General features: G+C 42.0%; 2 protein-coding genes across 2 annotated transcripts; one reads left to right on the top strand and one right to left on the bottom strand.

Annotated features, from left to right (window-relative positions):
- Nucleotides 1–1,309: 1,309 nt before the first annotated feature.
- Nucleotides 1,310–7,490, bottom strand: LOC101858534 (acid phosphatase type 7). The gene is made up of 3 exons (XM_005111611.3): nucleotides 7,333–7,490; nucleotides 5,081–5,842; nucleotides 1,310–3,240 (listed from the first exon to the last, which is right to left on the bottom strand). The coding sequence occupies exons 2-3, from the start codon at nucleotides 5,803–5,805 to the stop codon at nucleotides 2,385–2,387; spliced, it is 1,581 nt and encodes a 526-aa protein (XP_005111668.1). The 5' UTR covers nucleotides 5,806–5,842; nucleotides 7,333–7,490; the 3' UTR covers nucleotides 1,310–2,384.
- Nucleotides 7,491–7,658: 168 nt separating this feature from the next.
- LOC101858317 (UBX domain-containing protein 6) lies at nucleotides 7,659–15,337 on the top strand. Its single transcript, XM_005111610.3, has 3 exons — nucleotides 7,659–8,353; nucleotides 9,097–9,435; nucleotides 13,697–15,337. Exons 2-3 carry the CDS (start codon nucleotides 9,204–9,206, stop codon nucleotides 14,803–14,805), a joined length of 1,341 nt encoding a protein of 446 aa, XP_005111667.1. The 5' UTR covers nucleotides 7,659–8,353; nucleotides 9,097–9,203; the 3' UTR covers nucleotides 14,806–15,337.
- The last annotated feature ends 706 nt before the right edge of the window (nucleotides 15,338–16,043 follow it).

Here is a 16,043-nt window from a genome sequence, read left to right as displayed (position 1 = left end):
AAATAAGACAACGACTGAAAAGGAGAGAAAGCGAGTCTGAGAATTTGTTGCTAATACTTTCTTATAGGTCTGTCAACACAATTTGACACTTTGAGGTTAAAGAAAAAAATTGCTCACATAAAAGAAAAAAATTGGGAATTTCATTAGTTTTCAGTTCACCCCTGTTTCCATATTAAATGTGTCCAGGATCAGCAAACTCCACTGTACACATTCTGTAAATTTGTAATAATATACCTCAAGCAATAAAATAATAATCAAACCCTGTAAACAATATACCCAATGGTAGTAACAACAAGCAAATATAAGAAAAAATAGTCTTCAGAACACATGGTTAAAATGTCAAAATATGAGTTTCACTGTCATAAATAAAAATATCACGAGTATAAATCATAAATGCACTGTGTAAGTCATCAGTATTGTTAATAATGTCATTATTCATAAGTATGCCTTTGAAAATGCTTGACAACAAGTGTCAACAATACTACAGAAAATAAAAACAAGTTCATGGTCAAGTCTTAAGACGTACAGATATATGGCAACAGGAGCAGAGGTTGACATGTGAGAAGGTATAGACAGACAGACAGCTGAACAAAGTTATCAAAACAGGAGATGTGGAAAGATAACTTTGAACACTAACTGACCAGGAACATTTCAAGTTGATGTGAAATCATGGACAAAGATTGAAAATGAATCTCTTCAGTGGCATTGAAGGTCACATTTCAAAACAAAATACTCCTGAAAGGCAAGGTAGGGGCGTACATATAAACAGTTGTCGTAAAGCTGAACCTACCCCTCCCCCTTAAGAAAAACAGATAAAAACAGTAGACAGTAAAGATGTAGGACCTAAAAGTGTTGTTTTCAGTAAGATTTTTTTTACTACACTTGCAACATTATCAGGTCATATAAGTGCCGAAGATTAGATGTTTAGTTTTAGTAGAGATTTTACGGCGCTCGCAACTGCATAAGGTCATACGAGCGCCAAGGGGTGGATTTCAACAGAGAAGTCCTTACAGGGAATCAGACTTACTCTGCTCACCTCTCTAGCTGTAACAGCACAAAGTCTGCTTCAACTATCAAGGCACCCCGGAAACAGTGGGTCACAAGAGTGTGACAAACATACAAAAGAAATAGAGGAAAATGACAATAGCAAGGATTAGGAAAGAAAAGGCAGCAGTTCTCTGTTGTAGATCAGGCACAGTTATGAGCATGACATTGATGAATCAGCCTATTTACAATTCTACTGTGCTTGAACGAGAAATTTCCCCCCTTTGAGAATGGTCTAAAGACACTTCAGTCAGAGGCACCGCCCTGGGGGGTAAGATTAGAGGTGTTACATGAGAAGTAACAAAACATAAAAAAGAAGGAGGAGAGACATTTTAAGGAAGATAGACGTTCTATTTCTATAGGAAAAAAGCGTTGCTCTCTAACCACCACCAAAGAACGGGATAAAAAGACAGAAGGAGAGGAAGACCCCCCCAAAAAGAAAAAAGACAGAAGAAGAGGAAGACCCACAAAAAGATGAGAGCAGGAATATAAGAGCAATTGGTAGAGGTACCATGATATCATAGACTGATAGGTTCCATGATATCAGTGATTGGTAGGTATCATGACACCAATGACTTGTAGGTTCTACAATATCAGCGTCTTTACCATGACATCACCAATTTGTAGATACCACCAGTACTAGGATAACTGCAGTTGGTAGGTGAAGGTAGAAAAACATCCAGGAAACTCGTGGATACCAAAGAGCAAACAAGAGGTGCATAGAGAGAGGCAGAAACATTTTGCATAGACAGCGGGCAAGACATGAATTATATATATAGATAGATGAATGAAGAGTTTGCAGTTGGTATGATTCAAAACAGTGACAAGTCTGTTGGCTAGAAGAGAAAAATTTATGGCAAGGTAAGACTTTTTCCAATAGCAATGACACCATAAGAATTGGCTGAAAATTTAAAAAAGTATCAAAATCTTTACACATCTTGGCCATTTCTGAGATTTGGTTCGATAAAAGGTAGCCTACTTCTCTCAAAGAAATAAGACAACGACTGAAAAGGAGAGAAAGCGAGTCTGAGAATTTGTTGCTAATACTTTCTTATAGGTCTGTCAACACAATTTGACACTTTGAGTACTGTTACATAAGACTCACATTGCCCATTTATTGACACTTTGAGTACTGTTACATAAGACTCACATTGCCCATTTATTGACACTTTGAGTACTGTTACATAAGACTCACATTGCCCATTTGACACCTGCTGCAAAGTCACAAAGCAGAAAACTATTATAACAATGAAAATCACTTCTTTTGCTTCTCTGAAACTTTTTATCTCCACAATATAAGATCTTATACTTTATGACATACCCTGATGAGTGACAGTGTATTAGATTTTAAGAATTCTACGCATTCTGGGATTTCGTAGAAACATAAATAAAATCAACGCCAAGGCAAAAACAACAACATATAAAATGAAAGTCCGATACTGGGTAGCTGTTGATGGAGGAGAGTCAATAATTATGAACGGTTCCGGGGGTAAATTGTTCAGTTTGTTTTGATTACTCTTCTGAAGATACTCGATTTTACGGAATGCGTCCGGTCCTGCATTACCGAAAGAGGAATGATTGCGTTGGACTATTTGAATCGTGTCAACTTCCTCGTTGGATTCAGCGGCACGCGCTGACCAGATAAGACGGGTCCCATCTAACACATTCAGTCGAGCAAACAGCTCTTTTTTCCCATCCGTCTGTGCAAAAGGCAGCCAGAAATGTTTGGAGCGTATTTCGTCCACCATGTACTCGTAACCCATTGCACCATTCACAATGTACACAGGCGCCATAGGGTTAACGTAGTCAGTCTGAAACGCTCTGCCCCCGTACATCGGCAGAGTGCGTTCGTAGCTGTGCTTGTGCCCGCTCAGATATAAGTCGACTCCCTGCTCGTAGAACAAATCCTCGAGAAGTCCTCGGAGAACCGAGTTCTCCTTGGCACAATCGACCTCCATCACGGACTGGGAGCAGTACAGAGGCTGGTGGCCCATCACGATGAGCCACGGCACCGATTTCCGGTTTTTGTTGGCCTTGATGAGATCTTCCTTCAGCCACATAAACTGTGTATCTCTCAGCGGGGAAGAGTACAGGAAAGTCTCAGTGTTGATGCTGACAAAGTGTGTCTGCCCAATGTCAAGACTATACCACAAGGAATCTACTCTCATGGGCCACGGAGCATTTGGCATAGAAAATCTGTGGATGGTTAAAACAAGAGAAAGAAACAGTCAGACCTGCTTTGATGGCCATCTGTCCAAGACAATCACCTGTATAAACAGCCACCTTCTCCTCCCCCTCCCTTACATTCTGTCAATAACAGAATAATGAAACCGTCTAAGACATCCACTTTTTTTCTCTTCGACAATAAGGTGTCCATGTTGGACAATTTCCATCATGTTATAGAAACAAATGTCCAAAGCATTACACTGGTTAGATCCAGTCCTGTTGTCAGTACAATATGGTCATTTTAGTGGAGAGAACAAGCAGGGCTTTCAATCACATCTGAGTGTGTCATATTTCAATCTGAGCTGAAATAACATTGAAATTTTCAAAATTGTGAGTAGACATTTCCCTGAATTTTTGTGGAACTGCACTGTACTAGACATTTTTCAACATGGCAAATCATCCTCATGTTCCAGTATATTCTCATACAAGTAGAACTTACTCTATAGCAGATAAAAATTCCCATGCTTTTTCAGTTTAAAAAAATGACATTAAACTGTTTGATAGGACTTCCGTAAACCTAGAAATATATCATAATCAGTGATTTTGAGTTCTGTGTTCATAAAACATTTATTTCTATAATTGTTTTTCATTTACTGCATCCCACAATTGGTTCATAATTCAACAAGGTTTGAACTCCAAACTAATTTGACACCCAAAAAGCACACATGCAATGTCAGTCATGACCTGAACGTGGCCCGGCCCCCTTAGAGTGTCAGGAAATTAGGGCCGAAACATTTGCTTGAGGGGGGTTCTTCGTCTGAAGATCTCATGCTGTCCGCTCACCCAGCGAGTTTTCTGCCACACCACATTGAGGCAGCATGGTGAAATCAGGCGCTCGTCAAAATACAGAACTCGAACAAACAGGTATTTTTCCGCCAGTTAAGAAAATTTTATCAAATTTTTATTTTTTGGCTCAACCTCTTTTATATCCATATTTAACAACAAATCTATGAGAACATTACTGAAAAACCATGATTAAAGGCACAGAATATGCTATTTTTCTGTTTTCAAGGACTCTTTAGCTATTGGAGTTATTAAACTTGGGCGGCCATTTTCTCGTTAATTTCACCACTGAAACCAGGCAACCTCACTTACTTCAATCGCAAATATCTTGAGTTACGGTCAAGATAGATGGATATTTATTTCATAAGTATCAAGGCAAATAAACCAGCTTTCAGATGATATCACCTCTACATGCCCAAAAATTGACGAGCGTCTGATTCCAATGCGCTGTGACACATCATGTGTGAGTACACGTGTACATGTGTGTCACTTGATATGTCATTACAAACCACTTTTTAGATCACGTGTTAAGAAGACACTGCATTTGTAAACCAAAAGAATAAAAATCCTATCATTTTCAACAGAACTGATTTCAACATGAATGATGTTCTCCAGGGTTGCATTTTCTTGATTAAAAAGACCCAGGCAACGGATCAAAGTTACCTGAGTGTCATAGCGTGATCAGTGAGTCATTCTCAGTAATTTGTAATAAATTAAAGTTACAGAATTCATTAATTTTCCTCTGAAAGCATTGCATCTACTTCTCTTCTTAACTCGGAATTTATGAGAAAATAAAATGTCCACAATAAATTTCATTTTTGTCAGAATCAGAAAAGTGCTAAAGAACTGTTTGAAAATTTGGGGTGTTATGTTTTAAAGTAGCCAACAATTTGCAAAGGCTCCTATTCCTATGTCCAAAATAAAAAACAAAAAAAATTTGAAAGCAATGAGAAAAAATGCAAAACAATGATATTTTGAGCCGTTATAAATATGTTATATTAATCCAGCAGTTACTAGTAACACTTACCTGTATCTGTACTCGTAATAAGGACTAGGACCCTGCAACTCTTTCTCATGGTCACCCGGTGTTGTCATGTACGGAACCTTCGTGGCGAAAATCTCCACATGCTCCATGAACTGATCTCCGACAATCCCCGAACTTGTGTGCAAGTTGTACGCGATGTCTCCGATGTGGAACACAGCCTCGTACTCTCCGTTGACCACTTCCTGGCACACAAAGTGCAGCTGCTTGTTAGCTCGTAGACCCATGTCTGCAACCACCATGAAGGTGTGCTTGCCCTTGGGGTCATTATGCGGCACTTTGAACTTTAGCTCTTCTGACGCGCTTCCCGATTCTGTTCCCTCGCTGACAACGCGGTATGTGTAAGTCGTATCAGGCATGAGATCTTGCAACTCCGCTCGATGGATGAATTTTAGTGCGTGTTCTCCGTGTTCAGATGCATTTACTTTGATTCCAAGCGCCCTCTTTAGGTCATTTGGCTCGACCATGTACTCGACATACCCCCTGACATCTTCTTTGGTTGACCACATAATTACGACATCAGTTGGAAAAGCGCCAAAGGAGATGTGTATGTGCTGTGGGTGATACTCATTCTTGAACTCGTTGATGAGCTGAGAAGACAAGGAGTTTGACATGCCTTGCTCCTGCTCGTGACAATACCGAGGGCTCAATACGAGCATCAACAGAGCAGCCTGGACAAGCATCTCTCTGACGGGAAATAGGAAATCCATTGGTTCACATCAGGTGCCCATCACATATAACTGTTTCCTGCAGATGACAAAAAAATATGCAAGAATGAATTGCAAAAGAAGTTCTTCTTAAAATATTCCAAGACAGGAGTGAGGGGGAGAGAGGGGAGGGTGGGGAGAGAGGGAGGTGGAGGGGTGGAGAGAGGGGGGAGAGGGAGGAAGAGGGGAGGAGAAGAGAGGCAGGGAGAGGGGTGAGAGGAAGAGAGAGAGAAGAGAGACAGGAGGGAAGGAAGGGGGGAGATATTTATAAAGAGAGAGAGAGAAAGGGGGGGGAGGGGGGGAGAAGAAAGAGAGAAAGGGAGAAGGTAATAAAGAAGCACACTTTAACTTTAACGATTTAACCATGTTCTGTCTCCTATCCTCTATCTCTATTATAATCAATCTCTCTATCTCTTTGCCTCCCCGTCTCTCTCTTTCTCTCTCACTACTGCGAACACTGTCTGCTATCTTACCCCCTCTGTCTCTTGTCATCATGTGCACTCGTGCCAATGCAGATAGATACTTACTTCACACACACACACGCACACACACACACACACACACACACACGCATGCCTGCATACAGACACATACACACAAAACATAGATACACCTGGAGTATTCTAGGCTGAAAGTATTACATAAATTATTTATTATTATAGAGGGCAACAACTTGCACCTGGCAATATAATGGACTCTAACAGAGATGATCAGAGAACGAGAATGGGAAACACAAGTACGTAAGCCTGCAGACGGGAAGGATTATTTATATAATGATAAAGAGAGAACCTTTCATTAAAAATCAACTTTCATTCTTGAACAAGATTTTGTATATTACATCATCTTTCAATTATGTTTTATGAACCATATTTTTCTTAGCCAATTGGGTTCAGTTGCAACATATTCACTTTCACATTGCTGAACTTGATATTTTGGAATCAACAAGAAATGATTTATATATACTCCATTTCGTGTGTATCTGATGTCTAATGCAATCTGAATTGGGCACCTAATCAAAATCAAACCAATCAAACTTTTAAAAAGGAGTGATACTGTACTGTACCTTACTTACCTTGAGCTATAAAACAAATCAAGGAAAAGTTCATATCAGCTCTAAGTGGTCATCGCATCTCTGATGATTGATCATAGTCATAATTGATGGCTAAAGGCTTTCTTGGACTCCGACTGGTTAACAACACCCTCTCTACTCTCAAACGTTTGTAGTCTAGAGTCTAGAAATCTTGCCTGACGTGAAGGTTAATCATTCTGTCACCTGTGTTGAATTAAGAACTAAGATCACAGCTCTCAATCTTATTCAGAGTTCTACTCTAACGAGGTTTGGGAGGCGCACTCTGACTAGGGGATGAGTCGTAACACTGCAAACGAAGACCTAGCCTAGGCCTACGCCGATTTGGGAGAGCAAACCAAACCGGTCAAACCCCCTTTTCTCTCTCGACGGTACGGCCAGAAAGATTGACAAAAACGATTTAAAAAAGATGCTGAGCCTGAGCTCTGTTTGTTGGTCCTCACCTTGTCCAACCAATGGCCAATGAAATAAAAGTCGTTCATCAACTTCTCAGGACGCACATCACACTGGAGAAGGGAACATGCCAGATTAATTTCTTTTAAGTTTTCTTTTGGTCTCATGAAGTCTTCGTTCTCTCTTGGGTTGTCTGGGCCAAGAGCTGCTTAGAACTGCTAAGCTGCTAGGCTATGTCGCTATGTTGATTCACCAGTGTTTTTGTCTGATAGCACGCCAAGAATCTATTTCACTCTTTACTTTTTACTTCTCAAGAAAATCATTAAAGAACGAATATCCAGTGAACCGAAGAAACGAATCACCGGAAGTAAACCAGCAAGTAGTTGATGTTTTTTTTTTGTCATCACCACAGTAGGTGAGCAGTGGGCTTGGCATCCTCTAGGTAGTCCTTCTGTTTGCTATTTTCGTGGCTTACCTTCTCTCAGTGGCCCAGTCAGGGCTGTTGCAACACCACCCTCCTTCGAAAAGTGTTCTCAGGATAGTCCTGGAATACTATGTAGACTATTTCGAAAAACAACTTAAATAATAAATCTTAATTTCCTCAGCCTCATTCATGACAGTCTGTAAGTGTGTAACCTGAGAATGAGACTTCAACAGTTTACGCCTAGAATCTAATTATTATTGAATTTCAGTCCAATATTTCGCCAATATATATCTCAACAAATAACTTGATCACGTTCTTCAAGACGTTTTAGTCTAGAATATATGTCATTAATAGTGTAGACTAATACAGTCTATCAGCCATTGTTGTTATGACAGAAGAAAGCATTTTACTGTCATATTCGGCTCGGGTGCTTGATACCGTGAGCGAGACTGTTTTGCCTGTGATACCAGATTTTGTTTGGGACGGAGCTCTTCACTTGTTGGAGCTTTCGAAGGAGCTGTCAAATGCAGATTTGCAGTATCAGGTGCTGATTGGACTACTGGTCTGGCTCTTGGTAAATCTACTGCTGATCAAACTGGCCTGGGCCATCTTCGGAGAAGACACAATAAAGCTCCTCTCTTCAAAGGGTAAGACTGTAAAGTTAAAGTACAATCTAGTAACCAATCTGCTGGCCCTGTTATTGTTATCAGGGAGAAAAGTTGAATGTCATTTCACAATCTTCCCTGGCCATACATCTTTATGAGTTTTTATATATTTCAACAAATTGGGGGGATTGGAGGGGGGGGGGGGGGGGTTTGCAATGATATCTTGTAGTTGTTGCGAATGAAAAATTAGACCTACTAATCTAGGTCTCTAGATCTAGGCCACAACCTTTTAGGCATACCCGCCTCAAACTTATTCTTGCAGCTGTCTGAGAGGCCTGTGGAAGTGTTCCCTGCTGATGTAAAGTGAAATTATAATTTAAAATTATAAAACTATAAAAAGTAATGAAAGGGTTATTGTGACAATAATTGTGTAGTCTAATGTAAAAGGCATGGCAGGATAATTTGTTGTGTTGTATTGTTTTGTTCAAGAAAGAGGGGAGGAGGTAGTATATTTAATATCCTCCCTGACTTTGATTTTTTGTTGTTGTGAGTTTTGGCACACTTTTAGAGATTGTCATGTCCCTCCCTTGTCTTTTAATGTCGGAAGGCTGGTTGATGAACCTCCTCCTCCTCCCCCCCCCTTTAAGAAATATCCCTTTATTGTCTCCTTGAACCCAAAGCAGTGAGTTTATCAAGTTTTGAAATGAATTCCAATTGTTTTGGTCGTTTTTGTGTTCACTAGCTTATATTTTTCTCTTTCTCTTTTTTTTCTTTAAAATCAACAGATCAAGCTAGACCTCAGCATCTGAAGAAAGAGTAGTTTTTGCTCTTTCTTTTTCTGTCAGTGTTACAGTTAGTTGGAGCCTTTAGCTATTGAGTGCCTGGCGGAACAATGTCGGGCATAAAGAGGTTCTTTGAGAAGCGCAAGCTCAATGTGAAGTTTAAAAAAGCCGGGGAAGGTCATCGCCTCGACCAACCGTCTAGTTCAGGTGGACGTAAAGCCCCCGCCCCTGCCAGTGCTCCGCGACCAGTGACGCCGCGGAAACCAGAAAGCGATGCGGCTCGTAAAGCTGCTGCAGAGGCTGCTCTGGCCAGGATGGAGGCCAATCAACAGTCGAAGACAGGTTTGTATCTTTGCACGGATGCTTTAACTCTCTATACTTGTGCAGACCTGCCACTCATCCCGACTCAGGCTAGGCCGAAAAGTCTCCAAGGTCCCGTGTGCAAGTAAAATGTCTCCTTTCACCTCTTTTCCTGCTCTCTTGCAACGTTCTGTCGTCTGCTTTCGTCTCCACTTTCTGCCCCCTCCCCCTCACCTCCTTTACCCCCTCCTCTGGGCTTCTGACTCTTTCTGCAGCCTATCTACTACTACTCCTTGGCTCCTTCTTACTGCTGTCTTTCAGACTCTCCCCTGGTCTTCTGGTAGGAAAGATCTACACCTAGCCTTCTCGGACAAGGGCGAAAAATCTCGGAGGTCCTGTGTGCAAAATGCGCACATTAAAGAACCGTTGGTGGTGTAAAATCAATAGGAGTAGGCTTCAGCCGTCACCCGCGCAAAATTCAAAATTTCATACCAACTGAAAATGTTTAATGTGTCCCTCGCGCTCATACGACCTTATGCAGTTGCGGCACCGTAAAACACTTTCAATACCAAACAAAACAACAACAAACAAATTCATCCCGATTTAATCCGGGTGTCTCAAGCATCCTGATTTTTTTGTGTCGTCTGTTGCGCTGGATTTTTCTAAAACTTTGGACACTTGGACTTGGAGTCCTTAATGTGATACATAAGGATTTAAGAAAATAATGATAACACGCACACACACACACACACACACACACACACACACACACACACACACACACACTCACACACACACACACACACACACATTCACATTCACAGGTGGCTTATACATGGATATATTTATGGACATCCTTGGAAAAATTTTAAGTCAACTTTGCAGTCACCTAGGTGATTTGTCGTTGATCCTAATTTTTTTCACCAAATCCCGATTTTTTTCCCCCTGAGATCCTGATTTCTGGATTTTCATAGAGTGGTAGGTGTGCATCTTTTAACTAAATTACTGTTTAAATTGTCCATGACGGACGCCCATGTTGGAGGAGAAAAGTGGTTGTCTTAGACATGTGGACACCGTTTCTTGTGGTCTAGAGGTTAAGGTGTCTGCATCTCATTCAATAGGTCCCGCGTTCGAATACAGATAGCGACGGAAGTTTTTCTTTTCTAAAATGTTCTCCTTTCACCTTCTTTCCTGCTCTCTAGCAAGCAATGTTCTGTTTATCTGCTTTCGTCTATACTTTCTGCCCCCACCCTCTTACCTCCTTTGCCCCCTCCTTTGGGCTCCTGACTCTTTCTGCAGCCTTTCTACTGCTACTCCTTGGCTCCTTCTTACTACTGCCTATAGCCACACCCCTGATCTTCTGGTAGGAAAGCTCTACACCTAGCCTTCTCAGACAAGGGCAAAAAATCTTGGAGGTTGCGTGTGCAAGTTGTGCGCATTAAAGATCCCTTGGTGGTCCAAAATCAATTAAGAGTAGGCTGTGGCTGCCACCCGGGCTAAATTCAAAGTTTCCTACCAACTTAAAATGTTTAATGTGTCCCGCGGGCTCATATGACCTTATGCAGTTGCGAGAGCTATACGACACTCACCCAAAAAAAAGGGAAAAAAACTGGTGGACATCTAGACTTGGGTGGCAATGTAATGCGAAACAAAACCCAAAGGGGGAAGTGGGAATTTGTACAGGTGATTCTTTTGGACAGGGGGCTGTTAGAACAGGTTCAATTGTATTTCTCTATGTTGACATTTTGAGTCAGTATAGCCCTGATATAATTTTACAAACATGAATGAAATGTCCCTGCTGTTATGTGTGGCTACAGATCTTTTCATTGATGAAGCATCTGTGGGAATCTAGTGTCTCATTGTGCACCCTAATGAGAGGAGCAAAGGGTACCCATAAAAAGAGGACAACATATTAATCTATATTGGCATAGTAGTCTTAGTTTGTGCCAAGTTTCTTCTATAATAAGCTTTCATTTTCCTTTTAGCTTTATTTTTTATCATCTTAGGATCTAGTCTGGTCTGGAGGTGGTATTTCTGACTCAGAGGTTGACGTGTAATGACCTTCCATCTTTCACAGTCGCGCACTGCCGTTGCACATTTTTGCCATATCCAATCCAGTCCATCTTATGATCATGATCTTCCAAGACTGACTCCTCATCTAGGTCTGGAAAACAATGTGTGCTGGCTCTTTAGTTGTACCTCACTGGTTCTGTTGAGCCTTGCAAAGCTAATAATACAGTAGAATATGGCTATAGCGGGTCATTCAGTTCCAGAAGAAAACTCATGCTGTAGGCAAGTTCCCGCTGTAGGTAGGAATGCAAAGGGGAATTACTGAAAAATCACGCACTGCACGCTCTCCTCTTCTTTTACTGTCTTTTTGGCCTAACCTAGGCCTAGCGCTATGGCACACATCTCAGAGTGGATCATGTATCGCGTCTCTCCGCACCCTCTCTCTCTGCTGCCTGCCCCACCTCACTCATCACTGGACTGGCCAATCACAATGCCGCACTGCTGACTGCCTGTTTGGAGCCCATCTACAGCCCCCCACCCCCCCAACCCCTATCCTTCAACTAGAGCTCGCTCGCTCGATCTCTCCCGCTGTATCCAAGTTCGGGCCTTTCCTTGCCCCGTTAAACCCAAGCACAGTTCATTGACTCAATTGAGCTTACATTGACAAAAAAAGGGAATTCCGGTAAGGTCCTGCTGTAGGGATGGTCCCGCTACAGCAGGTGCCTCTGTAGTCATGTTCTACTGTATCCTGTAAGGGTGATCCTGAGGGGGTAGAGAGCAGGATGTAGATTGTTGCTTGTTGCACTAGGTGACACAACTCTCCGACTGATGGGGTCTCTTGCCTAAGCCACGTGAATCCTTCTCTCTCATTGTAATGTTCACCTCATTTATAATCTCAAGTTCAGCTCTCTTTCGTCATGTCTACCAGCGTAGGTGGTGTAGCAGATAGGTGCTTTGTCGTCGCACACATGATACGCGAGTTCAATTCCTGAGTGGGGAGAATTATTTTTATTTAGCATTCGGTCTTTTACAGCTGGAATATTACCCCTCTCTGCCCGGGTTAGCCCTGACAAGCAGGGTCCAAGCTTGCCTCCTAAATGACCTTAATTGTGATACAGACTCCTAAGTTGGGCCTGCCTTTAGAATGACTTATAAAATTGTGTCTAGTATAGGGTGTTGAAATCATTCCAAAGCAAAAAAAAAAGAAAACAGGAATGTTGTGCCCTATTGTTCCCACCGCGAGAGTTGTCACAGGAGGATTCATCTTAGACAAATATCAGACAGTATATGTATGTCTTTTTTATTGTGCTATGGTCATTAGAGTATAGTACTTCAGATGATAATTTATCTCAAATAAAAGTCTTGTCAAGATCAAGTCAACCAGTGACTATAATGATCTACCTGTGACTATAATGAGGGTGTGGTGGCGGAGCGGTTAGTGCGCTCGTCTCCGAAGCGAAAAGTCCGGGTTTGAGCCTCGGTTCGGACACACATTTTTTTCGCCCCCTCCTGCCCACCAAGCAGTAATGGGTACCTGACCTCTCGAGTTGGGGACGTAAAGTCGGTGTGGAAAGGAACTGGCCACCCTACCACAATATACCAAAGGCCCAGGAAGTTGTCTCACACACAAGGCAATCTGCAATGTCCGGATCGGATGTGGGAACAACATTACTTTTTAACACACAAGTACAAGCTTGAATGACGTGAAAACCTGCTCTGAAATTATTGTTAATGAATAACCCTTTATGGTCTGAAATTTTGTTAATGGATAACCCTTTATTGAGGATTGCCAAGAAAAATGTGTCTGCCACTTCCGCTGTTTAAGAGTTCAAGAGGATCTGTGGAGGGTGTCACTAGTAGGTTTTACGTCTTCACTATCCCTGTACTGTTTTCTGGTTATCTTTTTTTCTCTCAAACCTCCTTAACCCTATCGGTACGCCCTGGGGTCATTTTGTACCCCCGGGGTTGTATTCTTCACATTTTTGAATACTTCTAGTATGACGATCTCTTTGAAACTTTCAGTATTTCTCAAAAAATCATTTTGACAGACTGCTATGCAGAGCGTATGGATCGGATTAACGAGTAAATTTCTTCTTTGGAAAATGATGGCACAGAGTTCCCCACGTTGTATGGATACTATAGTAAAACACGACGTATGGATAGGGTTAAAAAAAAGCTTCTCTTTTGCTGTCACTGGGGGTGTATTAGAGTGAAATTTAAGGATATTGCTGCTTTGAAGGCGGTGTCAATTTGTCTCTGAAATCTGATGCATTCCCTCTGTTTCTTTTTTCAGCTGATGGCATGGTCATTCAAAGGGCGAGAATGAAGCGTGAGTTGGAGATGGAAAAGAAACGCCTTCAGGAAGCGGAGGCGAAAGGCGCGGCTGCCCGGGCGGAGCCTCAGGAGGTGGTGCAGGATTGTGCCCCCATGGTGGAGGCCATCTTGTTCAAGTGTCCCGACATCGGGCCGCAAGTCTTACCCAAGGCGGAGATGGAGCAGGCCATTCACCAGTTCCTTCTGGACAACTTGGAGGATGAACCAGAGATGACCTCTGCCCTCATGATCTACACCCTGAACAAGAGCAAGGAGAAAGTGAAAGTTTGCGTAGATACCTTGATTAAGTATTTAGATAATATAATTAATAACCCAACAGAGGAGAAGTTTTGGAAGATTCGTCAGAGCAACAAGGCCTTCCAGGAGAGGGTGGCCTGTTTGAAGGGAACGGAAGAATTTCTCCACGCCGCTGGCTTCTCGCTCAAGTCAATGCCGTTTGAGGATGGGGAAGCCATGTTTTATGTGTTTGATTCGGAGCTCGCTAAAGATCTCGAGCGCATGCAGAATATGAAAGACGTTCTTCTCCAAGCAGAGCCGTTGCGGCCGGAGCTGGACCGCGCCATGAGAGTATTCCATCCTTCCAGCTCCGCCGCCAAATTTGCAATTCCAGACGAGTTCTACAACGTGTCGCCGGAGGAGTTGAAGAAGGAGCAGCAGAGACGGGAGGAGGCTACGGAGAAACTGGGCATGCTACGCACGAAGGCGATGAGGGAGAGGGATGAGCAGCGAGAGCTGAGGAAGTACCGGTACACGCTGATTCGCGCGCGTCTCCCCGACGGTGTGCTCCTCCAAGGCGTGTTCAGGGCCACGGAGAACATGAAGCACGTCTACGATTTCGTGCGGGAGAATCTCCAGAACGACTGGATACCCTTCCAGCTTTCGTCCGGCACGGGCCACAAGCTGGAGGAAGGGGAGGGCACTTTGGCCGAGCTCGGCCTCGCTCCAGCGACGGTGGTCAACTTTGCGTGGGACCAAGCGGTGATAAAGGAGGTCGCTGCTCAGCAGGGCCAGGCGGTAGCCAAAGTGCATCTGAAGCCGGAGATCATGGCGTTGATCCAGGAGTTGTAGCTTCCCCAGTGTTGTGTATTTAGGTAGGAATGTTTTTCTCTACGACTACGGCACATATTTATAAATAATTGTAATGACTGTTCCATTTAAGAGAGCTGTGAAACGGTTTCTCCATTTCGTATGGAGCCTTTTAAAGTAAAGAGAGCTCTTTTTTAATATTGTAATAACTTGTGTTTCATCAAAGGTTTTTAGCTGTTGTAAAAAGATATTAACCCATGCAGCATGTGGTCTTTCACCCCTTTTGGTTTTGCTTGTATCTTGCGCTTTTCACTTTTTACGAATTGCAACTTACAACTTTTTAGTTGCTGCAGTTGTTGTTACCGGCCTACCTGCAGAAGGCAACAGTTTAATTTTAACCACTTTTTAAAAAAGACACATATTCTTGCAACTTTTCATTTTTTTGGTGGTCTCAAGTCATGTTTATTTCTGGGTCATCTCCCCAGACCCCTTAAATTGAAATTTCATCTTACTATGACTCGAAGTCTGAGAGATGATTTTGAGACTGTTGAATGGCTGATCTGCATTTTATCATTGAAAAAAACAAACTGCGAAAATTTAGTTAAGCTTGGTATGAAATCCCTTGCAGAGATTAGAAATATTTGTTTGTTTGTCTCTCTGTTGTATATATATATATATATATATATATATATATATATATATATATATATATATATATATATATATATATATATATATATATATATCATCTGCAAGCTGTTCAAATATCCTAAGCCCAGAAAACAAAATTTTTACAGGTGAGAGAAAAAAAACTGTTTCAATTCTTAAAAAAACATCTTAGCTCTGTGGTGTCTTTTCTTGCTTTTGATCCAACATTTAGAATTAGAATGTCGACAAAATATTTACAAGTGGGACTAAACTTTCAAGTGTATGCGACTAAACTAATGTGACTAATTAAGAAACTGCAATAATAATCCCGCGGTGCAGTGTTACTGACTGAAGTGTCTTTAGGCCATTCCCAAGGGGGGGGGACATCAACCTGTTCTTATGCACAGTAGACTTGTAAATGGGCTGATTCAACAATGTCATGCTCATAAATGAACCTGAACTGCAACAGGGAACAGCTGCTTTTTCTTTCCTAATCCTTACTATCGTCCTTTTTCCTCTCTACTTCAGTTGTATGTTTGTCACACATCTTGTGACCCGTTATTTCTGGGGTGCCTTGATAGTCGAAGCAGATTTTGTATTGTTGAAGCTAGAGAGGTGAGCAGAGTAAGCCT

This window comes from Aplysia californica, unplaced genomic scaffold, assembly GCF_000002075.1.
Source record: "Aplysia californica isolate F4 #8 unplaced genomic scaffold, AplCal3.0 scaffold01087, whole genome shotgun sequence".
Taxonomy (NCBI): Eukaryota; Metazoa; Mollusca; class Gastropoda; order Aplysiida; family Aplysiidae; genus Aplysia; species Aplysia californica.
The sequence above is the reverse complement of the archived record's forward strand: the minus strand, read 5'-3'. Positions and strand labels throughout refer to the sequence as shown.